We start from the raw sequence: 27,457 nt of genomic DNA, 5'->3' as shown, positions 1-27,457 counted from the left end.
AATTATAACTCCATGTTTTTAAAAATACCTTCAATTAACTACTGTGTTATGCTCTGAAAATTACATTTCAATACAAAATACCGTTCTCCGTGGAACATTCGCGTCGTATAGAGACGCCACCCTGTATATGTATAGATTTTCGATTATTTTCGTATTTTTTGCGCGTTTACCGTTTAGCCTGTTTATGAAAACTGTTAAACAATAAATTGTCTTAAGTATGTCATACATAAATATTAATTATGAGGGTCTGCGTGTGTAAGGTATATTTATGTGTATGTGTGAGGTGACAATATGTACTTTCAGTTTTTTTTTGATAGCCTAGAAATAGAAAAATAAAAAAAGAAACTCTGGGTTATCAATGGGTAATGGTGATGGTAAGCAAGTTCCGCTGAAGAGGTGCTCTGATGGTATCCGTTATTTAGTAATAGTTAATGCTGCCGTGCGTATAGTCAGTTCCGTTTTCCATGCATATACATTACCTACTATAGAGATTTGTCAATCTAACAGTAACATTAAACTTGTTTAATCGATTTTTTGGTTTAAGTGGCAGCATATAAAGCAAGTAAGTTAACACTAGCTAACATCTATACTCAAATATGATTTATACTCATATAATACGAGATTTACTATTTATACGTTTAACGTATTTGAAGTACGTTTTTTTGTATAAAACCTGAAGTTAATTTGCGAGTGAATTAGATTTTATAATTGTACAGTTCGGATATATAATCTTTTGTAGCATCAAATGTTAATTATTTTAAATTGGACAACTTAATATACCGCGTGCGTCTCAAAAGTAGCTCACCCCTATAACTTTTTTGTTATTTCAGATAAAAAAAAACGAGATTTGGTACGTTAGTATGTGACATAAATTAGGTTTGGTTGACGTATTTAGTTATTCTTGGTGACTTCCTCTTTCACCGGAAATGCCTACAACCTTTGATTTTTAAATGACACCTTTGCTGCGGTGTTTTTTTTACTTTATTCAATAGAAAATGACACTCTGAATAGAAGACATATGATATGTCAACTTTAGTAGTCAACTTAAGTAGCCACCATGTAGACTCACATCCACATGGTGGCTGTGAGTTATGGTTTATTCCCCTATACCGGATGCGTCTCAAAAGTGGCTCACCCCTATAATTTTTTTATTTTTTTCAGAGCATATGTTAGTATATGACATAAAATAGGATTGATTGACGTACCTATTCAATTGTTTTTGGCCACTTCCTGTTTCACCGGAAACGACTACAATTTTTGATTTTTAAATGGCACCCTCGGTATATTTCTACTTTATTCGATAGAAAAGGACACTCTGAATAGAATGGCATTTCATACGTCAAATTTTGACATTTTTGCATATGGTTTATTTGAATTTGGTTCATAACGACAATTTGACTCGTGTGTGGTACCAAATTACTCGTAAAAAAATGCTTTTTCCAAATATGCTGATGAGCCACCCTTGTTCCATTTGAAAAAATTGAGATATTATTAAAATACGATTTGGGCATCTTTTAACCGGTTAGGATAAGACATGAAAAACATTAGACGATCAAATCTATTTTCCGGTGCTCCTTGATTAAAAATTAGTGTTTTAAACACAGCCATAGCACTCTAGATTGAAACTTAAAATAAGATTTTTTAAGCGAAAATTTCAAAAGTTGACATATAGGTATGTCACTCTATTCAGAGTATCATTTTGTATGGAATAAAGTAAAAATATACCGAGAGTGCCATTTAAAAATCAAAAGTTGTAGTCGGTGAAACAGGAAGTGACCAAAAACAAATTAATACGTGAATCCTGATTTAATACTAACATACTAAATCCCTTTTTTTATCTGAAAAAATAAAAAAAATAGTGGACCACTTTTGATTTGGTACGCACCCGGTATATTATTAATTCGGAAAATTTCTTATTATACAGTATGTCCCGTGGAATATATTAAAAATACTGTAAATATTAATAAAGAGTATCCAGATATATAATATCCTTTAACAGTTTTAAGATCAAGTATGTTTTATGTGATAAATTCATATACAAGGGTAACTAACATTCAAGTGATAACTAACAATTCTTATGAGAAATTACATACATTAGAAATTTTTAACAGCCAGAGGCAAAAGGCATTTCATAAAATATAGTTTTAATGGTTGTATTCGTTGCCTATTCCGGATTGATGTAATGAGGAAGTTTAGCATTTTTCGAAAATAGATGCTAAACCAATTTCAATGATATAATATTCTTTGGATGTTCAGAGTTATAATTGTGTACTATAAACGACCAAACATTTTATTATAACGGGCGTATTTTGATTAGGTATAACAGATATAATGCAAAAGCTATTGCAGTTTTGTATAAATTTGTAGTAGAAGTTCAGATAGTAAAAAAATAACTAAATTTTTATTTTCAGTATTAAATAATTTTTTAAATTATTACATATATTTCTGAATTATGTTTTAATATCTAATCTCTCCATACGCGATATAGAGTGATTCCACCCAAGGGGTAATAAGGGTCAACCAAATAAATTCATAATTACATGCCATAATCATACATCTTCGTGTCCTTATAAACATATAATGCTCTATTTTGAATTGTATTTACATATAGATCTTTTCAACTAAAGAATATGCATACTCGTATATCAAATATGCAAGGGAACGTCATACCATTATTTTTGCTAAACTCGTATATTTTAATTAACATTTAACAATGAATCCTTTCGCTAAACCTTATTTAATTTCCGGTTCGAGTTAAATTTTAGAACATCGGATTTTAGGTCACCAAACGGAACGTGTTAAGAAGAACCGATAATTATGTAGGTGAAAAACATCTATCTATTATTCAGCCAAAACGTGAGGCCTGGGCCTACTTTTTAGTGAAATGATACTTGTTTTACGAGGCATGATTAACGATCTGAAAAGAAAGTAAACTTGACCTCGACTCTAAAAATTTGATTCACGTTGTTTATTATTTGTCTTATCAAGCTGCTGCAGTATAAAAGAGAAGATATTTAGTCGCACGCGTGGGCTTTAATGTCTAATATTTTTTTAAATTATTAATACAACAAATATATATACGAGTATAATATATGTTACAGTGAAAGTCAGAAATTCAGTGACTGTTAACATTCACTAGGAAATGGTAACATTACGCATTGGACCAGTGAATGTGGTATTTGTATAAAAGAGATTTGTCGACTTTTCCTAGTAATTTCTAACATTCACTAGTGAAAGTAACATTTACTAAAGGTTGCCAGTAAACGTTATTTTATTGTACAGGGCGAGTGTGGTGAGGAAGAATGTTGGTGGAAGTTAGAACAAATAAAACTTTTAAGAATATTAGATCACCTAAAAAAATTATTCTCCACATATCTTAAAATTATAATTTACTTCTTTAGTATTTATTAATAAAATCTAATAATTAATTATTATTAATTAATTACTATTTGTTAATTCAAATTCAATTTTTTTTATTAGACCCCATTAAGTTTTACAGATTAATAATTATTCTTAATAAATGTGTGTCTAAAGGGATCGCACCGCGATTAAAAAACCGACACAAAGACGCAGAACTGCCAGAGTGGGGCGACCCCAAAAACAAAATAGCAGGCACCTTAAAATTTTCATGTGTTTCAAAGTTTAATAGATTTTGTTCTAGTGGGCCGATTTTGATGATTTTTAAGTAATTGGTAGCTAAATTATACGACTTACCAGTATCTCTTTCTAAATTAAAAATGAAAGTTCCCATCTGTTAATTATACGAGGGCAATCAAAATGTTGATATTTTACTGAAAGTTTGAAACACCCTTTAGAATACGTTAAGACAGGAATTTAAAAATTATTTTATCATCTAGACACATCCTTTCTCGATAGTTTGTTTTTTGATACATCTGAATAGCTTTATTTTTGTTGGAGATATTCGCTTTTGAAGATAACACACTAACATTTTTTTTGTTATTTTTACATTAAATCTATGCCTTTGCTTTTGGTCATAGTCAACGGACCTAGTAAGTTGTGGTCCCGAAGCAGGCCTTCTTGACAGAAGATTTGCTTCGTTTAATCTTTATCTTACACTCCGTTTACTTACATGTACATTTTATTCCCTTAGGTGCAATTCATTCTAAATTTGAAAATCTGGCAAATAGCGGTTTGTTAACGATAAACTTACAATAAGTCGATCGTCTCGATTCGAAGTTTCCATATGTAAATAACTTACATCTAGCATATGAACTTGTCTCGAAGAAAGCGGCTGCACTGTACTTCGTGCACACCTAAAGCTGTGACTGACATAGCTGTGTTGATCTCTATCATCTTCAATCTTCAAAGCAACTATAGCCGATACAACTTCTGAACTTAAAACCATCTCTACTAGAGTAGGGAATACAATCCCGCACCAAAATCTCAATCCCGCAAACCCGCGGGATTAAAGCAATCAATCCCGCGGATCCGCAAAATTGCGGGACTGTAAACAATAGTCATGCATTTGGTCCTAAATGGTACAAAAGGCATTGTACATTTTGCATAGGCCCACAATATATTGATATAGCGTGTATCTTAAACTAGCTGTACAGAAATTTGGACCGGTGTGTACAGAGTGTTAAAAAAATATATTTAGTATAAAATAAACTTAAATTTTATTATAATTTATCTCCTTATTTTATAAATAAAAATATTATTCTGATGTTGAAGTTTTTTTTAACTTGTGTTAGTTATCTGTTTTTAGATACACTCTATTACAAGAATTTTTTGGTATATGCAGAATGTACAAAGCTTTTTGTACCATTTAGGACAATACGTATGACTAAAAATGCATATTTTTCGAAAAAATATCGTATTTTCCTTAAAACAAAAAAAATTAAAAAACCGATCAAATCGTTTTTTGTAATTTCAATACAGATTAGTCGTACTTTGTAAAAATTTCGATATTTTAAAAATTGTAAATTTGCGGGAAAAAAGATTCTTAACCAAATTTTCACACTCTTATAAGACACTACGCCCTGTATACAAGAATTCACTAAATATATTTTCGAAAACCACATAGCATCTTAATCACAATAGATGTATCTAAAACCTGGTCCAAACCGCATCCCAAAATCTTTTTTAGTTCAAGAGATATTAAATTTTAAATTTACCCTAAAATTTTGCTTGTCCCGATAATTATGTCCGTCAGTTTATTTGACGAAATTGTCCACAAGTACTAGTTTACCGTTTTTCTTCACTTACGCACATACGCCAGAAAGAAAAAGAAATTTAACAACTAACCTGTTTGTTTCACTTATTTTTAATGGCCAAGCTGTATGGGGAATACCCCGGGTACCGAGCGTCGACGCATCGGCCCAGAACGAATCGGTTTGATCTTGACTGAGATCGATTCGATTACCCAGTAGTAATGTGTCGATCCCGCAGATCCCGCACGGTAAATCCCGCAACTTTGATCCCGCGGAATCTCAGAGGGATCCCGCATTTGCGGGATTGCATTCCCTATACTAGAGTAACTGCCCAACAGCTATCAGAAAATAATATGATTTTTCAACAGTGACATTACTTAAATCATAAACACTATTTCATAGGTCTGTTGACTGGGACTCAAAGCGAAGTCATGGTTTTAATGTAAAAATTACCAAAAAATGTTTTTGTGTTCTTCAAAAATGAATATCCAAATGAATGTCCATCAAAAATAAAGCTATTGAGATGAACCAATAAGTTAACTATCGAGAAAAGATGTTCCTAGATGATAAAATTATTTTGAATTGATTTGCTTTGTTAACATATTCAACAGGGTGTTTCAAACTTTCACCAAAATATCAGCATTTTGTATTCCCTCGTATAATTGACAGATGGGAACTTTCATTTTTAATTTAGAAAGAGATACTAAAAAGTCAAATAATTTGGCTACATTATGCTTAAAAATGATCAAAATCGGTCCACTAGAACAAAATATATTAAACTTTAAACTATATACATAAAAATTTTAAGCTGTCCGTTTTTCGTGATGGTGAGTGTAGGTTTGTATTTCATGTTTTAAAGCCTATACCGGGTGGTGCATCCTCGTTGGTAACATAGGAAATCGGATGCAAATTTTGAACTGTCCAAATATTACATGCCACTATAGAACAATTTTGGATAAGCTGATTTTAATTCAACGTTAGGCTTTTGCCTCATTCGACCCATTTTAAATTGCAAACTAAACTTAATAATAAATAACTAAGCGTAAGTACTATAACGCAGTAGTGTGGTTGTATGTTGCTATGTTGACATTTGACTGGTTTTGCAGTCTAACCTGTTCAGTTAATTTAAAAATAGATGCACTTTTTCTTAAATTACTTAAAATTGACTTGTCCAAAATTGTTCAAATTTGGCATGTGTATTCAGCAGTGATGAGCAAAACTGCGATTGCGATTTTTAAATCGCAGCGACTGTAACCTGCGATTGCTATTTTAATAATTAAATATTGTACTAGTGAAATAATTGTCTATACAGGGTGTCCCAGAAATAAGTGCAAGTATTTTAAGGTGTGTTAGATCTGGTCAAAAGAAACATTTTTTCTCTTTACCGTTTTCAAATAACCCAGTTATTTTACATTGAAAATTTAAAAAAAAATATTTTTTGCTAAAATTTTGAGGACCACTGGATCTTTTCTAGATTTTCTTTCGAGTAAATTTAAGGTACTACCTATGTTTTTCAAAAAATTCCAAATTTTCCATTTTTTTTTTCTGAGGCCGAAATATACTACCAGTTAAAATACTTGCCCTTATTTCTGGGACACCCTGTATATGTACTTATAGCTTAACAGTTAAAAAAAAGTTAATAAAAATCAGTTGTTTTTTAAGTTTTCTTTTTTAAATGTAACAATTTGAATACATTTCAAATGCCAAATGTGTGGTATCAAATTCGTAATAAATGGTTTTTCTAAATTTGCCTTCGTTCCATTTGAAAACATTCAGATAAACAATACGATTTGGGCATCTTTTATTGAGTCATGATAACATCCGAAAAACAATAGACAATTAAATCGTTTTTTCCAAGGATCCTTGATTAAAAATTAATTTTTAACACAGCCATGGTACTCTAGATTGAAATTTAAAATACGTTTTTTTAAGCTTAAAGGTCAAAAGTTGACATATGATTGACCCAATCTATCCAGGCGTCATTTTCTATCGAATAAAGTCAAAAAAATACCTAGGTTGCCATTTAAGGAAGTGATCGAAACGAATTGAATACGTCAATCGATCCTAATTTATGTCATATGCTAACATATGCTCATTTTTTATCAGAAAAAAAAAGTTACAGAGGCGAACCATTATTGAGAAACACATAAAATCAGAGAAAAAAATCAATCGCCGTTTACTATAAAATGCTTCAATGAACCACAAAATTACATTCGCAGCAAAATCTCAACTCGCAACTATAGTAATATTGATTGCCTAAATTAAAACTCGCAAAGAGAAGAAATCGCAGTCCCAGTTTCCTATGAGAGCCAATCGCTGGTTGCGATTGCGATTTTAAAATCGCTGCGATTGAATCTGACGACTTCGCTGTAAAATTAACAGGGGAGCCAATATTTGGACAGTTTAAAATTTGTATGGGATTTTTCTGTTTCCAACGACGCGACGGTATAAGGATAAATCCAGCTATACATATCGTCAGTGAAACGTGATAACCTGCTAACTCCATTTTTTTTGTTAATACATTTTTTATACCATTAGAAAGAGAAAAAATACTCTATAAGTAGGGAAAGCAAATACATTTTTTCCCATTAAAGAAAATTTGCTATTTTAACTCAATAATATCTGCTATTTTGCTGTGGATTTTATCGCCTTACGTTTTGGTCAATTTTTCCCTATTATATACAAGGTAAGTCTTAAATAAGTACAAATATTTTTAGGGGTAGTATATTTCGACCCAAGAAAGACGATTATTAAGTTTTTTTGGGCGAATTTCTTTTTTGAAAATTTGAAATTTTTTTAAAAAAAATTTTGGGATTTTTTTTAATTTTTAGTTTAAAAACATAGTACTTTGTTTGTGATATGACAACAAAGGTAGTAGATGAAATTTACAATAAAGAAAATCAAGTGATTCTCAAAATTTTAGCAAAAAATTGAACATTTTAAAAGTGAAATAACTCGGTTGTTTTGGATTTATTTGAAAAAACGGTAAAGAGAAAATATTATGTTTCTTTTATCGAGATTTACCAGCCCTGAAAATATTTGCACTTATTTAAGACTCACCTTGTATAGAAATCAGGGAACTACCCTAATGCAAGGTAAACCATTTTTTTAATGCAAATGCCATAATGAAATTCATAAGCAAATATTGTTAATAAATAATGAACTATAAAAGGGGCCCGCGAAGGCTTGGGCCCCCCTAATAGTTATATATGTATATACAATATGGCCAGTCCGACCCTGCGTCGATCCGTTTTGTAAATACGGGGTATCCGTAAAGGGTAAGGGGAAAAACGAAATTCTCTATATACGAGTAATTCATCGGCGTGCTATAAATAGTTTAAATAACCATTACTTACTTGTACAAGCATTTCCATAATACCGAATCAGTTTTATTTTTTTCAACGTTTTTCCACGTAAATGATACATAATCTTATTACAGTTGAGGGTTGGAACCTTTGGTGTTAAACAGCAAAATAAAAACACTAAATCACCACAATACACCAAAACACTTTTACTTTTACACTGGACGCGCGTTTCGCTAACCATGTTAGCATCATCATCAGATGATTATAAACTAAAGTACAATCTACAAGTTGAGCGTTTATATAGTCGCCCAGTGGGCACCGAGTGGGCGTGGCAAAAACTAGCCAACCGAGTCAGAGCCAACTGAGCGTAACAGTTAGATTTCCGCCACTAGAGTAGTAGGAACAAAGAACTTGAAGGAATTGGACCGTTGTCTCTGTTCATACTATCTTTACATTTATTAATTCTGATGCTTTCATATGCATCTAATTGCCTGTAATTTGAGACTTGTTTAATTAATTTTAAATGATTAAGATCTATACAATGTTCTTTATCAACAATATGTTCGGCAACGCAAGATTTATCCGGTCTACCATATCTTATCTGAGCTAAATGTTCTTTAAATCTAGTTAATATTGATCTTCTAGTTTGCCCAACATATTTCTGATTACAATCTTTACAAGAAATTTCATATATACCCGACCTTTCCAGTGGAGGTGTTTTATCTTTTGGATTACCTAATAATTTTTGTAATTTATTATTAGCACTATACACAAGTTTATAATTGACATTCTTAAAAATTCCTTTTAGACCACGAGACCTCTATCAAACGGTATCGAAAAATATTTAGACGTATCTTTCTCCACTTGAAAAGTCGAATTTTCAGAAATCATTAACCTATACCTACGTTTTCTAATTAATTTATCAACTAGTGAAGGAGAATATCCATTACACTCAGCTACATTCCTAATGTAATCTCTTTCTATTTCATATCTTTCGTTGGAAAGTGGGAAACTAAGTAATCTATGAACTAAGAAATTTAAACTAGCCATTTTATGTTCAACACTATGATGTGATTCATTAGGAATATATCTGCGTGTGGTCGTATTTTTCTACATAATCTTTATAAAAATTTAAAAAAAATGAGAAAAGTAATAAAAATTTAGTAAAATCGCGCTGTTTTCATCCTATAATGGCTTGGTCTACTTCAACACAACAAGCTTGGTCTACTACCGTTGTAAAAAAATAGGATAAGCATGTAAGGATTCTACCATATTGTTGCGGACCCGTACCGTGTGAACTCGGCCTTAGGCTTGGCCGATTTTTAATTGTGTTTAAATAAATTGTGACTTTCTATCCACACGGAACCGACAAAAAACGTAACAATATCTTCTAAGAATTATAAGTTTAATTTTTAAATTATTTTTATATTCATTAAGTCCAAAATGCTGTTACTTCAGTTCTTTAAAAATGCATTAAAAATGTATTCGTTTTTGGACTTATTTTGGACGTATGTTTTGCTTCTAGACCGACGACGATATTATAATATATGGTTGTGAATATCATATTTTTTAAATTTATTTGATTATTTTTAAACCTGTTTAGGTAATATTCAATTCCATTTTCAAAATTTTAAAAAATAAAGGTTGCTATCTCCAGAAATATAATTTTATTTCTTATTTCTGCAAGACGAATATCTGCTATCTCCCTATTGTGTCTGAAAAAAATTAAGTAACACGAAATATTCAGTTTTATTGTTCCCCAGCAAATAAAATGCTTATTTCTTTATCATATTAATGCATGAAAATACGTCCAATGTACATATTTTTTTGTACATATGTACATATGTACATATGTACATATTTTTTTGTACCGTTTTTTTGCTCTCCTGTAAAATTAGGAATAATGGAGTTAGCAGTTTATCATATTTCACCGACGATATGCAACTTTTTAATGGTACCATAATCTCATTGGACTTAAAAAAAGTTCCAACTATAATTAACGGCATAATATATCCAGTATGCTGTATGCATTCTGTACTAAGATAAGTTGGAGGGTGAAAAGTCCGAACCGGTACAGATCACCTCGTCCCGGCTTAAATCAATTTAACTTGGAGGATTTAATTAGAGAAACAGTAAGATCAAACGTTCGATTATTTATGACAAGGAACGTACCTGATATACAGGGCTCCTAGAATAGAAAACTTGAAAATTTTGTATAAGTGCATGCAAACCTAAAGTGTTGCCAAACCAGAATGTATTTCCGGAAAATATACCTTTTACATATACACCCTTTTACATATACACACTTTTACTTCTATAGGTTGGCCCAAAATAATATGAGTGGATCTGGATGATTTTTTTTTAATGGAACACCCTGTATATTATTGCCTTTTTGGCTTCCTTTCAGATCACTTTACATAATCCTAAGGTATAAGTAAATCTATTTCGATAGTTACAGAGATATTAAAAAATAAATCAAAAATATGTATTTTTCAACAACTCTTCTTAAAAAAATATTAAAAATACAGGAACTGTTCTGGAATCAAAGCTATATTAGGTATTTACTGTAGATGGTCTGTTCTTACTTTGCTGTAAATATGGTAATCGTAAATCATACAGGATGTTCAATATTCTACACCAAACTCTCAAAAATATAAAATAATTTTTCTTCGTTTTTTTAAACGGAGCACATTGTATATTATTTTTTTATTAAATGGAGAATTAAATAATGAACATTTTTTGTATTTAAAGTATTTCAAAATTTTTAATAATCTTCCGGATACACGCAATATTCTTTCATATGGCGCTTTTAATGGTAAAATACGAGAGAAAACTCATTAGGCGGCTTTAATAAAAATTTACTGTGGAAAATGCCATATGAAATACTAAACCGGGAATATCTGCGAAACCGTTAAAAATTTTGAAATACTCTAAATACAAAAAATGTTCATTTTTTAATTCTCCATCTATTGAAAGAATAATATACAAGGTGTTTCATTAAAAAAAACGAACAAAAATTTTATATTTTAGAAAGTTTGGCGTAGAATTTTGAACATCCTGTATGATTTACGATTTCCATATTTATAGCAAAGTAAGTACGGACCATCTAAAGTAAATACCTAATATAGTTTTGATTTCAGGACAGTTCTTGTATTATTAATATTTTTTTTAAGAAAGGCTGAAAAATATATAAATTTTATTTATTTATTAATATCTCTGAAATTATCGAAATATATTTATTCATGTCTTAGGATTATGGAAAGTGATCTGAAAGGAAGCCAACAATGCAATAATATACAGGGTGTTCCATTTAAAAAAAATAATCCCAATCCAGTCACACTTTTTTGAGCCACCCTATAGAAGTTAAAATATATTCCTGAAATACATCCTAGTACATACTTTAGGTTTGCACTTAAACAAAATTCCCAAGTTTTATATTCTAGGAGCCGTCTGTAGCTCCTAGAATATAAAACTTGGGAATTTTGTTTAAGTGCACTAGTAAAAAGGCTTTTCAATTCGTTACTTTTTGACTGTTGTTCGTATACCTAAAATAAATTGTTTTTAAGTTATTTAAGATTTAGTTTTAAAGCGTATATTTTCCTCGATTTTAACCAGTAGCCTATGGCTTTAAACGTCAAGTGATGTAAAACAATAGATCTGGCTACGTCATATTGTGACACTTTGTTCAAAAAGCAGTATGTTATCGATCATCATTTCCAAGCCAACTTTGCGCTGTTTTTTTTTTTTTGATCATACGGTATATTATTAATAATATCAACTATTAGATATCACTAAAGAGCGAAAATACGAGATATATTTTTGTAAATACACGTTTGAAACTCTTAAGAAGACAGTATATTTATCATATAGAAAATTCAAATAATTTGTTTTTTGACAGATGGAAATAAATTGTCTGACTGTTTGACACTTAATCTCAAAAGAAGCTAGATAAAACCCTTATAAAACCAAAAAAAATATACGTTTTCCAACTAAATCTTAAACAACTTAAAAACGATTTATTTTTTAACATCTATACTCAAAAAGTAACAAATTAGAAAACATTTTCACTAGTGAAATAAAAAAGTGGGTTTCCATTTGAAAAAAAAATATTTATGATAATTTTTTAATCGCTCAATTCCATGACAGCTGCCATTATTATATGACATTAGAACAATTTAATTTTTGAAACAGATAGCCACACATCTTCTCTTTGTCACAGTGGCTGTGGTAATAACTAAATTTGACTTTTAGGTTATAGAAATTTTTTGACAGGTAGTTTTTTTCGTCCAAAAATTATAAATATCTTTTTTCTCAAAAACGGTTAATGTTAGGTATAGAGTGTTTAACATCAATATTCATAGAATTTTACAGATAATTTAAGTATGTAATAAAAAATGGGGGCACCCATTTAAAATAAGAAAGTAGTTTCCGGTATTTCCGGAAGTGCCTCCATATTAAAAATATTTTTAATCGATAGATCTCGTAAAACAATGATGTGCAAAAAATCTCCGATCTAAATGTTGTGGTTCTCTAGAAACTTCTAATGCACGCTCAGCCAGGGACACCCTGTATATAGGCTTTAAAAAACGAAATAAGTCGACACAAAAATGGAACAGAGATGATGAAAAAAGGTCTATTAAAAAGAAAATTATAATATCATGACAAAGTGTAAATGCTGCTCAGGTTTCTAAAAAGAAAACTGTTCATATTATCGATGTGTTTGAGGAGGTGTTATTTGTTGTTGATAAAGAGTTAAATAATCAGTGTAAAATTATCTTGAGGAGCATATCTAACTTGAAAGATTTATTTGAAATAAATAATAATATTGCCAAAGAAGCAAATTTGTCAGGAAATAAAGCCTCACCAAGTAAAAGGGACGAAAGAACTACAGAAAAGCCAATATTCCCCTCTAACGTGAGATAAGAGAGACATTGTGTATAAGAATATTCCACACCTCACAGAGAGAAAGAAAATCTGCTCTGAATGTGGGAATATGGAATACAAGTTAAATGATTGCTCAAAGAACGAAGCACTGCATTTGATTTAGTAACGATACGTTTAGAAGAAAAGCCTGTGCAATGGGTTGAACCGTTCACAGTGTATTGTTGTTTACTAGTAAATAGTTTGAGGAAGTATTTTCAAGCTATTTTAGATTCTAGGAGCTGATTGTTGTTAATACACGAGTTAATATCAGAGGATTTAATTTGAGTAAAAAGTAGCCACCATGTAGACTCACATCCACATGGTGGCTGTGAGTTATGGTTTATTATACCGGGTGCGTCTCAAAAGTGCCTCACCCCAATATTTTTTTTATTTTTTCAGAGTGTATGTTACTATATGACATAAAATAGGATTGATTGATGATTCAACTGTTTTGGCCACTTCCTGTTTCACCGGAAACGACTACAATTTTTGATTTTTAAATGGCACCCTCGGTATATTTCTACTTTATGCGATAGAAAATGACACTCTGAATAGAATGGCATTTCATACGTCAACTTTTGACATTTTAGCATATGGTTTATTTAAAATTGTAACATGCAGTTCATAACGACAACTTGACTCGAAATACCAAATATGTAGTACCAAACTATTCAGGGCAAAGAAAACGCAGACAAAACACGAAAAACATTAGATGATCAATCTATTTCTCCAAGGTTCCTTGATTAAAAATTACTGTTTTAGCACAGCCATGAAATTTAAAATTCAATTTTTTTAAAGCGAAAATTTATGATAATCTGAAATTTATAATAATCATTAGAAATAGAACACACAAACGGTATGTAAATGACTTTATTTTTTTTTACTTTTTAGGCCATTAACATGTCACCAAGTATTATCGGCAACACGCACAGCTTATTTTTGGCATCAGAGGCACACATTATTAATTCAAAGAATGCAGAAGGGAATGGGCTAAGCAATACCTTAAAGAGTAAAAATAAAAATATTAGAACGACAGATTATGGAGAAAACAGGACAAATGATTGGAACATCCAAATTGTCTGGCGTAATGTGGTTATTTTTATAATTCTTCACACGTTGGCATTATACTCAATTGGTCTAGTATTGTTTGGATTTTACAATTGGAAAACTCTTTTATTTAGTGAGTATTTTTTTAATATGTGTAAACAATGTTTCGTTTAAATTATATTTATAAAATAATAATATAAAATATAATATTAATATTGTTACCTACTATACATACATATATTGGTACCTACTACTATACATATAGAACTTTTACACTATAAAGTACTTAAACTACTGAAACTGGAATTTATGTAAGATGCAATCATACACATTTCTGGATAGTAAATAATTCAGTTTTCTTGTTATTTGTTATCATTTTATATATAATATTGTTTAATGTTTAATAATTTTTAATATCTATCTACACTCAGATGCAAAAAACGTACCTAACGGAAATTTTTTTAATTAAATTTAAAGTGTTGTATTTTTTATTTTTATAATTTTTTGGCAAACTGTATATAAATATATCTAATTTAATTATTGCTAAACTTACTTTTTTGTAAACGTTTGTATTTGAATTATTATTAACACATGCTTTAGTTAATTTTTAAGAATCGAGTTACTATCAGAAATTTGCAATCTTTTCAATTATCATGTCTTTTAATGTTATTTTTTTTAGTATAACTAGGTGGCTTTGTCAAGTCATATTGTACTTAAATCCCCTTTTTGAGGAAAGTTTTGGGGTAGTTTTAATTTCTCCTGTTTATTATGTTTTTTGGGGCGCTGAATTCAAATTTAATGTTTGCTAAGAAAATTTTGTGACGGAACATAGAGAAAAATGCAAAAAACAATTTTTTTGCGGTTTTTGGTTTTGATTTTTTTGGTTTACAACTTTAAAAATATTAACTTATCGTAAATAATCTTTCTATTCAAAATTGAAAGTAAAAATATAATTTCCTCTATAATTATTGTTAATTAAGTTTTTTTATTTGAAGAACTGTTCGGGATCAACAAATTGAAAATTAGCGTTAATTTATGATTAAAGTCTAATATGTTTTTTTTCAGTTTTATTTTTAGTTTTAAGTTACAATGTGTCATAAGACAGTGATTACAACAATTATACCACTTTCGATAATAAAAAAAATCAACTTTAAACTATATTTAAATTATGTCAATTTACATTATATTTAAATTATGTCACAAATAAGCACAGGGTGGGTCAAATTCGACGCTTTTAAATAGAAACACCCTCTTCTATAGGAGATAGACGAAAACTAATATCGGTGTCTGGAGCTCAATTTTCATCAAAAACATGATGGTGAAAACCGCTCATCAATATCTGTTACCGTTTCGGAGTTACGGGGTGTTTTTCAAAAATGTGCCTTTTTAACAAATTGCTGTAACTTTTTTGCTATGGAAAACTTTGTATTTCTATGAAAACATTTCCAAAGCACCTTTTTACGTAGAATTTAATGGTTTAAGTATATATTTTTTTAAATTAATAATTTAAGAGTTATCAACAGAAAAATTGATTTTTTATTTGGGACACCCTCTATATTTTTAATTAACTGAAAAGAATTTAAAATTACCTTTCCAAAAATATAGCACACTTGATATTTTGTTATAATCCCCGTCGAAATACAGAATTTTTAAAAGTTCGCCACTTTTAACTAGTAGGCTTTGGCCCCTTATTGATGATATGCGCTTAATGGAACTCGAAAACATATTTTTCTAGCAAGACGACGCACCGCCTCTGAACGCTGAAGTTTTCAGCAAATTTTTGCAGCCAATTTTAAGAATAATTGAATAGCTAACCAAAATCTTAGCCGTTGACCGTCGAGGCCGCCTGACTTAGTGCCCATGGATCTAATCCTATGAATATATTTGCGGAAGAATAAAAGTTCCTTATTCTTTCGTATAATCTAGACAAGAATTAGAAATACTTAGCAGTTATGAGAGGGTATCTATCACACCCCCTGAGTTAATGAATTCCGCCAGAAATGTTCAAAAACTGCCCCGTCTATCCATAATAGAAGACGGTCGATATGTCACAACACCTGTAGCAAAATCTCATGTCTTGGTTTGCTATTTATCTTTATTGTTATTAGATATGGTTTAAATGTGTTGATGTTGGTTAAATATACTTTAAATTGTTAGAAAATTCTGCATCTCTTATAGCAAATATTATTTTCGTTTTAATTGATGCTCACAGCTAGAATTTTTTTGCATTACAGCCGGTTCCGTTCAAAGCCTACTTATTTAAGCGGGCCGAATTTTTATATACTCTATATCTCGAAGAGGAATCGAGCAAAATATCAAATGTGTTATATTTTTGGAAAGGTAATTTTAAATTCTTTTCATTGAAGTAAAAATATACAGGGTGTCCCATATAAAGAGTCAAATTTTGTGTTGATAATTCTAAAATTATTAATTTTAAAAAAAATTATACTTAAACCATTAAATTCTACGTAAAAAGGTGCTTTGGAAATGTTTTCATAAAAATACAAAATTTTCCATAGCAAAAAAGTTACAGCGATTTGTTTAAAATGCATATTTTTGGAAAACACCCCGTAACTCCGAAACTGTAACAGATATCGGTATGCGGTTTTCATCATCATGTTTTTGACAAAAATTGAGCTCCAGACACCGATATTAGTTTTTGTCTATCTCCTATAGAAAAGGGTGTTTCCATTTAAAAGCGTCGAATTTGACCCACCCTGTACATACAGGTATACACTGTGGCTTGTTATAAAAGAATAGTATAGAGCGCATTATGGGTGATAGTTCTTAGACTATCAAATTTATACGAAATTAAAAAGTAAAACCTTTTGCAATTATGGACAACTCTGTACAGATAGAAATCAGAACTATAAATACAATCCAACCATACTTTTTCATTGAATTGCCATCGTAAAACGTTCAGATAATGATTTTTGACGGTAGTTTATATTCTCTTTCTCTCTTGTCATTTTTGATGCACACTCTGAAAATATTGTGGAAACAGCAGGGGCATAGGATGATTGACAAATATGCAAAGAAAGCAATCTGCCGCAGTATTATCTACTAGTCCATAGAAAAGGCACACAGAAAAAGCAAAAATTGTATCGCATCAAGCTAATGAGAATGCCGATTTCAATATTGCGAGAAGCACACGTTGGTCCTATTTAATAATAAAGTTAAAATAAGGAGGAGATTGGTAATTTTGATTGGCCTATGAAGCCCTGTATAAGGAATGTCTTTTTTAAACCAGACAATGAACAGGTTTATTATACAAACACTCGCTGTTATACCATTTCTTACAGCCCGACAAAACTATGCCCTGATACTACACACAACCAAACTTATATGGAATCATCTATTATTTTTCATAATTTTTGGGACGTATGAAAATGTTGTGTGTATAAATAAAACAGTCTATACCAATGACTTTTAACGATAAATAATCCATATAGCAATAAAAAAAAATCAGTTCCCAAAATAATCACAATGGTATTTTTCTGGTTTCTGAAACGAAATTAAAGGTGCCATTACACGGCGTGTGGAGCGCCGATCCACGCTACAGGCGCGTGGAGCGCTGCGCCAAGACGCGCCAAGACGGGCCGCACAGTGCGGCGAATGGTAATTCCAGCAGGGCAAAATATGATCTGATTGTTGGGACTTAAAATCTATAACGTAGCAAATGGTTTAATATATGTATAGCACCCATATGGGTTAAATTTATTTATTTATTAATAACTTAATTTATTAATAAATAAATAAATACAAGATAATAAAACTATTATATTATTCGTACGTGATACACAAAAACCGTACTGTAAACTATTGCTAAATAAATAAAATTATGATATCAGGTAAATACTTAAAAAAAATTATTTTAGCAGTTATTTTTTAATTAATTTGTGATCTTGTGAAACCGTGTATATTTTATTTTAAAAAATTCTATTTTATTTAAAAATAAATCAATTAGCTATTTTAATTTTAATTTTAACAATCTGTAAATGTAAATTCATATATAGTAAGTATCTAAGACAATTTTTAAAACTTTTATTAAAACTAGTAATAATCATTTAGTTTTTATTAGAAATTATGAGAAATTAAAAAAGGCTTTTGCATATAGTCATGCTTTATTTAACCCAAACATCATTTGGATGTTTTTGTCTTGAGAAAAATTGCCGAACTGACTATTGGTGTCACTTATTTATTTTTTAAACTCAGTGTCTTTCGATGGAGTTTCAGTTAAGCTTTCAACTATTACAGCAGCATCCCTACTCCCACTAGCCCTAAAGCTCATAGTACTTACAAAACATAATTTTTCCTTTCAATGGTCTTCAATTAACCCTTTAATGAGTCTTTGTTTCCTTATTATACTAGCCAATTGAAATAAACCTTTTGGGCGTCCACCTGTTAACCTTGAACTCTAAAAAAATAATGGAAAATGATCGTAGATGGTCTTAACACCTTTCTTTTCTTCGTTACTAAGAGCACAGAATATCTAGTCAAAAAAAAATATCTAATGAAATTATTTGGCAACCCAAATTTTTGTCAGTAGAATTTCAGTAAAAAATTTAAAATCAGTTAGATATTCTGTGCTAAGAGAGTTGGGATATAAAAATTGCATCACGATATCCCACAAAACGGTCAAGAGATGATGTTGGTTTTAAAACGCATTTTTACATACCTTTGTGCAATCTCCAACATAATTTAATTTTGGAATAGAATGTATGCACTTATAAATATTTTTTTTTCATATGACTGGTATGGCTGAGCAGAAAACGATCAAATTTGGTTGATAAAAATGTATACGACCAAAAAATAATTCATGCATTTTTATATCAGTTGGAATGAACACTATTTATTCTTATCACTACACATTTTTTTGGCTTATTTTTACAAACAAAACGGTTTTGTCCCACTAGACTTATCATCCACCGCACTGTGCGGCCATGGGACGACCGACCGGGCAGGCAGATACAAAAAATGCATTATATAACTTTTTAACATAGATTATCGGTTTAAATTGGGTTTAAATTAATACAATCGAATAATTTATTCCCCAACTTTATTTTCAGTGCAGTTTATTAAGATAACAGAGTGGCAAGCAAAACATCTGGTAAAATTAAATTAAATAAGATAATAATACTTTCTTAAACCAGGTTTATTTATGTTCAAAAGTTAAATAATGATTTTTTTACCTTAATTATGAAAATAATTAGAGTATATCGTATTTTCAGAAAGCCCATAACCAAGGCAAATAAAATAAAAAAAATAATACACTGGGTGTCATTTACAAATAGGAGTCAGATTTATCAGAAGTTATTTTTCAATGTGAAAAGACGGCTTTGGTGATTATTGTTATCTATATACTACTATGAACTGCTCGAACATGATCGACGTTTGGCAAATGCGTGGCAGGAGGGTTAAATGTTTAATTTCGTTAAATGAACTTTTCGCTTGGTCCTTAATGAAGAATAAGAATATATAACCGTTATAACGCAATATGATGTATGTAGCCTCAATGACAGTATGAACGGACGTATACAGGCAGTTATAGCAGCCAAGGGCGTCAATACAAAGTATTAGGGTATTTTTTACAATTTTTTTTCTGTTTGTATACTTGAGTATTACAGATGTTTTCTTTAATATCGTTCTGTTGTTATTAATGTTTATTAAAACCCGGAATGTATCGTTAGTCTTTAACGTTTTTTTTTTAATTTAGTATAGAGTATCCAATGCAGTGTAATATGACATTACGGCAATAGTCACTAAAATCATCTCGTCATATTAAGAAATTACATCTAAAAGTAATGATAATTAAAAAAAATCCAAATTGAACGTTCATTTCGCTCTTAAAAAGTTCATTTCACTCTTAAAAATTAACCAAAGCATATATTGGCATGAATCAAAAAACAAAATGCTCAGGAGTCATGGTTCTGACCGTAAAATTATATTTTAGGAAAATTTACAGAACAAATTATTGCACAGAGCGTTTTAAAGTTAGGGTAAAAAGACAACCCCTCGATTAACCCTGCATAATATGCCAAATACTAAAGTTTAGAGAAAAGTGAGTTTGCGAATTAAAGTTGATATAATTATATACAGCTTGCTAAAAAATTCATGAAAATAGGGCTAAAAGTAACAAAAATATAACACTTTAAATTTGCCCAAAAATTTCTCCGTTGCGTTTTTTTGCATCTGAGTGTAATCATAGAGAGCTGTTGTTTTCAAATGATATATGCAATTATAAGCAACGCTATTATGATTAAGCAATAAGCAAAATATTTTCGAACGCACTGTTGCAAACTTAGCGGTTTCTCGCTAGAACTATTTTTATTTTGTTTCTTATTTGGTTTAGCGGGAAAAATCATTTAGCGGCTAGCGGTTTTATAGCCATTTATATTTTTGAATAATACATAAGTAAAATTGGCATAACAATTTTTACATAAATTTTAAACGAGTTATTTGAAAATTTGCACCAATAGTCACGTAATTATCATATATTCTTAAAATATCTAGAGCTAGAATCGCCGAGAGATCTTCGTCGTCTTGTTAAATCAGTGTCATCTAGCCTCCATGTGATGTGACAAAAATGACGAGTGAGATGTGAAACATTTTTTGCAAGTTATCTTCGAAAAAATATTTTTGCCTCAAAAAGTATACACGGTGGCATGTTTTTATAAGTGACAAAAAATGTAGTGTAAACTAAAAGTACCATTTTACGAAAAAATCACGTCGGTTGAGTTGGAAAATATTTCTGCTAAAATTTATGTTGAGGTGGAGGTAGCTTTCTCCCTTCTCGTACTTTTTCTTGATTTTTGTGAAAGTCAAATGTTAAAGCACTTAACAAAACATAGACACCTAAAATTTAATTCAAATCGGGATAACAATTCTTAAAATATTTGAAAAAATGTGTTTATTTTTTTGAGGTCCCCCTAACGGACAAACGAATCACTTTTGTATAGAGGTAAATTGTGTCCAATGAACTTATTTTGATTCCAAAAATACGTAGTAGTTCTATGTCCACGGAATATTGGGACACCCTGTATATATCTTCCAAAATTTTGGCAAGATTTGGTATAACATTTTTGTAGCATTGATGTATAATATTTTAACTTCTGGAAGGATAAGATCTTTATTTTTGGACTTGAAGAACATTTTGTCGTGGATTTCAACGTCAGAGGCTTTCGGAATTTTGACTAGTACTGCTTGATTTATTTGGATGTATTGATCGCAGCCCCGGATCTACAATTTTTTTGAACCGGGGCAAAATATCGATAGTAGCGCCCCCTCTCTCCAGCGTTTGCAATAAATTAATTTAAAAAACTTACATATATCTAGATATAGATAGCCATTTTTCGTAAACGGGATAGAATGAGCCCTTAAGCTTCATTCAGAGCCTCCGAATTAGTGGAATAAATTAATGGTTTCAATTAGCGTAGAAGTATGTTCCTTTAATTTCATTGTAAGCATTCAGTACGTCTAAATTAGTGGTAGTCATTTTCAATTAGTAAAAAAAGTAAACAAACTTTTGACTTTTCCACTAATTATACTTCAAATTTTGCGGAAAATGTCATTTTGTCCATTGATTAGCATCCGTCAAGAGAAATGGTGGTTAGAAATCAAAAGTTTATTGTTTTATAAGCTAAATATTTGGCTTTCTTTATGGATACAACTGACTACCGCAAGCTGTTGCTAGGATATTTTATTAATTATAATTGTGTTTTTTAAACATTGTGAATGATCGTAAACTAAAAAGTGTAATTAATTGAAACCGCTAATTTATTCCACTAATTGCGAGGTTCTGAATGAAACTTTAGAATGTGTTCAAAAACTTCGCTCCTATTGGTCCAAAAGTTACGAGGCAACCTGTTTAATATAGCAACCTTGAGTACGGGTAGCTTTTAAACAGTGGAGAATTCAAAGAGCTTTAAAATAAAATGCACAACCAATTTTTATTGTTTTTACTTCCTATATATGTATAGGGTGGTCCGAATTGTATTCCGGAAACTTCTAAAAATAGATAAAAAAAAGTTCGTATAAATGTATGTCCTAAAATGTCTTAGTTTCGTAGATACAGGGTGTAGAAATTTCATTTTTCTTTAGATTTTTTCCAAATAATTTCTGAAGTAACGTCAATATTTGGATGAAAATTGTTGTCTGGGAGTTTTTTGACATGAGAAATTTGATATAGATGCCAATGTGACCCCTATTTGTAGAGGGCGTCACCTACATATTTTTAACTGCTTTGAAGAGTAGTATCAAACTACTGAGTAAAAAAATATACATTTGCAACGTTTTTTACGTAAAAAAGGTCTCTTGGTAAAAATCGCTACAAGTAATGGTTCTCGAGATATTTGGAACCGAAATCATCAATACCTGTCATCATTGACGTATTTTTTTTTATTTTTTCGAAGAAACATTTATGATTAATTTAAAAAAAAAGTTCCCAAATTTATCATTTTAGTCCAATAACTATCTACTAAACATGTTTTTTTTTTGTCAATAATGACACGTATTGACTATTTCCATTCTAAATATCTTGAATCGCTAGATCTTAAAATATTTTTAATAAACTTCTTAAAAATCTTTTAAATACCTCTGTATATTAGAGGGATGTATTAGTATTTTGTTGAACTATATAGCAAATTTATTCATTTTTTTTAATTCGTAGCTTACATATACACGGTTTTTTCTGGATTTGGTATAACAGCAGGTGCACATCGGTTATGGGCACACCGAACGTATAAAGCTAATTTACCACTAAGAATATTTCTGATGTTAGCACAATCAGCCGCCCTGCAAAATGATATTCATGAATGGGTAAGTGTATATTACTTTGGAAATGATAATCTATTTTTATAAAGTAAATTCGTAAGTAGTCTTAATAGTAAGAGAGCTAGCAATGTCTGGAAAACAGATATTTTAAATGAGCTGGATCTTTGATATATCTTTTACTAGGCTCTTTGGAACAGCGGGCAGGCCGCCTGGCTGCCGATAGACATTGCGTTCACTACTGCGCAGAGTTTACCCCGAGTCGGTATTCAACTCGGGACTTCTCGATTTATAGGCGGAAAGTTTTCGCGCCGCGCTATGAAGACTTGTTCGATTTATATTCAATACTAGAATTTAACGGACTAAATAAAAAAAAATTGGCGCCGGGAGGCACGTATAGCCGCCCATACTAAAATATGTTAATAAAAAGTTGGTAGGCAGTTTTTTTAATTTCAAAGTAAAGGATTTTTTCCAATTTTGGTCCGCGGTTATTTCCCCTATCCGCCACCTGGGGTCGCGTCCGATGGGAGTTTGGAGTTCTCCACATGGATTTTCTCAAAAACGAACTACGGAACACAGAATATCTCAAAAACTGCGACTTTGACTGATTTTGATGTTATTACAAATTTTGTTGCAAATATTATTTCTAATCTTAAATTGAAAACCGCGTTTCGCTAGCTACTGTAATTTTGGAGTTACGATTTTTTAAAATTGACCATTAAAATTGACCAGAAAAATGCTACACATTTTTATGGTCAAGTTCTGCACAATCAGAAATTTTCTTGTGGCAACCCTCGGCAGTAATGAACGCAACGTCTATCGGCAGCCAAACGACTCGCGCGCTGTTCCAGAGAGCATAGCAAAAGAAAGAGCCAGCTTTCTTAAAATACTTTCTCGAAAACGTTGCTAGCTCTTAGACTATAAGGATCCGCAACGCGTTTTGGCGAGAGCGGCGCGGGATCGAAATATCATGGCAGGATATGATAGAATCAAAATAGCATTCAAACCAAGGCGTTCTGCCGCTTGACCGCTCGACGAAAATGCGGCGAATTAGCCTGTGGTTACATTGGATGCGTGTCCGTGCTTTATTTTGGTGGTACGTGCACGGACGTGCACGCAGCAAAAAACAAACAAATGGTATCTACGCAGGCGGTTACATTGCATTGGAGTTTGCGCGTCCGTGCACGTACGCCAATTTCCGTTGGTCGGATGAAAACAAACTGGTTTGTTTTTTTAATACGTGCACGTCCGAGCGTTCGAATTTTTTTCTCTGGTCCCAATACATTCCCGAAAAAATTGAATATTTTTGAATACCAGGTTTAATTTTACTTGGGATGTATTAATAATAATAATAACGTTTATTAAACATTTTCTCTCGAAATTAAAACAGATACAAAATAGTACAGTACAATACCAACATAATATGCTAATATATCTAATACACATTATCTAAGTACAATTTAACTAAAACTAAATTTAAATTTTAAGAATCGAAATAAACGTTAAAAGAATTGCCACAAAGTAATAGAATTACTTGTATGTGGAAAAAAATACAATTTAATTATGACAATATATAATGTTCACTGGCACTTATGAAAACTTATTTTGTATACTTGAAGTTAACTAGGTCATTAAATATATCTCTACCTCGATCAACCATCCATTTGCATACCCCTTTTTTAAACCCAGAGTAACTTTTAACTTCCTTTAGGAAGGTTGCTAAGATGTTATATAATCGAGGTGCAAAAAAGTTTGAAGATCTTTGTCCAACAGTTTTAGAGCATAAACTAGGATAAAACGCCTTGTGTCTAGTTTCATATTCATGGTCAACATGTTCAATAGATATTTTCCCCTGATAAATGAATTTTAAAACATCTAGGCAGTATTATAGCTGACGTATATCAAGTAGATGCGCATTCTTAAAGAGAACGTTTGAAAAGAAAGTATTCTTTTTATTGTAAATAATTTTATGAACCATTTTCGAATAGAATACAAGCTTTTTAAATGGCATTCAGCCGCACCACCCCACCCTAGAATTCCATATGTCAAATGAGATTGTACAAGGGATGAGTACAGGATTCTAAGCTGTTTGACGTCCAAAAAACTTTTCAAATAATTCAATTTCGGCAACAATCCTCGCAATTTTTTAGTTAGATTATTAATATGAATATTCCATTTAAGATGTTTGTCGATTGTAACCCCTAAATATTTTTTAGAATCACATTCCGGTATTACATTATTATTGGATATTTGTAATCTGTCCCAATCTGGTTCATTATTTTTATAAATAGAAAAGGATATAAATTTGGTTTTGTCATAGTTTAATGTTAATTTGTTTTTGACAAACCAGGTATTAATTGTCTGAAAGTCTTCCTCTGCTAATCTTTTCAAATTCGACCAAGAGTTAGATTTATAAAATATCGCTATATCAACTGCGTAGCTAAAAAAATCTGCTTTTGTTAATAGTAAGTAGATCATTAATATAAATAACAAACAATAACGGACCCAACACAGTGCCTTGTGGTACACCATGCTCAATCCTTCCTGGCTTGATATTAATATCTCCCAAATTAACATATGCTGATCTGTTCTTAAGGTAACTTGTTTCCTCGTATTCCATATCTCTCTAATTTGTCTAAAAGTATTTTGTGATTTACCGTATCAAATGCTTTAGCGAGATCTACGAAAATACAGAGGCTTCGATATCCCCAGTCTAGAGCATCATAGATTGATTATGTCAATGCATGAACTGTGTTGATTTGCCTTCTAAAAAAACAAATTGATTTTTTGATATTATGTTAAATTTTAGAAAGAATTTTAACAAACGTTTTTTTATAACTGTTTCCAAAATTTTATAAAGAAACTGATAATATAGATATCGGTCTATAATTGCCTACGTGCTCCTTATCACCCCCTATATATAATGGTTTAATTACACCTACTTTAAGACAGTCCGGAAAACAACCACTTTCGATACAAAAATTTATTAAAAACGTTAAAGGCTTTGATATATCTCCCGATAGTATTTTAATAATATCCGAGCTAATATTGTCATAACCAGGAGCTTTTTTATTTTTTAGATTTTTTATTATGCTTATTATTTCGTCTTCGCAAGTTTGGCGTAAATACAGACTGTTTTCCAGACGGCTTATATCACAGGTATTATTTGTTGAAGATATTTTAACCGCTAGTTTTTCAGCGACAGTACAATAATGATCATTTAATATCATTAATAGCATTAGATATCTTTAATTTATCAGTATATACGTGACCTTCTTCGGTTTTAATTGTATTTATATCTTTATTTTTTTGTGTTTTAGCGCATATTTTATTTATACACTTCCATAGAGAAGAAGATGTCTCTTTGTTTTTGTTAAATTCTCTTTTTTTATGACAATAAAGCAATTTCTTTCTTTCTTTCTTTCTTTTTATGTAATTTTTCTTTGCAGTTGTTATTAGTGACCTAATTATATTCTTATAATTATTATAGTTATAGTTGTATTTTAATTCTAGATTTGTCGGATGTAGCTTTAATTTATTATATAATTTATTCTTTATATTTATTGATTTAAGAAGCCCAGAAGTCATCCACTCTTTTATAAAATAAGTGTTTTTAGACTTTTTAATTTCTACTTTTTTATTATTTTTGTCGATATACAATGTTAATTTTCGCATGAAAATCTGAAAAGCTTTGTTTGATTTATTTTCTGTATATATATCATTCCAGGACTCCTTCCGGAGATCTTCTTTTAATCATGTGTAATTGGTGTAATTGGTATAGTATTTAGATTTACATAGGTTATTTTTCGGTTTGTTTACTTCTCTAGGTAGAGATATAGCAATTGGATAGTGATCTGTTATATCATTTTCAAAAATAAAAGATTTTATTCTCCTTGATATTTCCGTTGAACATTTTACAAAGAAATGATCAATGTACCGTTTCTTGGTCTAGTTATCTTATTAATGTATGAGTTGAAGTTAAAAGATGCCAATATATTTTTATAGTGTTCTACATAATCTTTTTCATCAAATAAATTAATATTTATTAATATTATCACCAACTAAAATGTGTGAGTGTGAACTTCTTTTTTTGAGAAAGATACCTCTCAAGGCTTATAATAAAATCTAATTCGTTAATACTAGGAGACTTATAAATAGCAGATATACAAATATTTTCAATGTTTTTATATTTAATAATTAATTCTAATATTTTTGTGTTACCTAAAGAAACTATAGAATGTT

At 30.6% G+C, this 27,457-nt stretch overlaps 1 protein-coding gene across 2 annotated transcripts in view; it reads left to right on the top strand.

Moving 5' to 3' along the window:
• Window positions 1-301: 301 nt before the first annotated feature.
• LOC115891277 (stearoyl-CoA desaturase 5-like) overlaps window positions 302-27,457 on the top strand; it is a 38,049-nt gene continuing 10,893 nt past the window's right edge. The window contains exons 1-3 of one of the 2 annotated variants that reach the window (XM_030911719.1): window positions 302-562; window positions 14,291-14,579; window positions 23,115-23,263. In XM_030911719.1, coding sequence (XP_030767579.1) covers window positions 14,300-14,579; window positions 23,115-23,263 — 429 coding nt within the window. In that variant the 5' untranslated portion in view covers window positions 302-562; window positions 14,291-14,299. Of the gene's footprint in view, window positions 563-14,001; window positions 14,134-14,290; window positions 14,580-23,114; window positions 23,264-27,457 lie in introns of those variants that run through there. The other variant, XM_030911720.1, reaches the window with a different exon arrangement.

This window comes from Sitophilus oryzae, unplaced genomic scaffold (genome assembly GCF_002938485.1).
Source record: "Sitophilus oryzae breed Bouriz unplaced genomic scaffold, Soryzae_2.0 scaffold_980_pilon_pilon, whole genome shotgun sequence".
In the NCBI taxonomy this organism is placed as follows: Eukaryota; Metazoa; Arthropoda; class Insecta; order Coleoptera; family Curculionidae; genus Sitophilus; species Sitophilus oryzae.
This window is presented reverse-complemented; position numbering and strand designations above follow the sequence as displayed.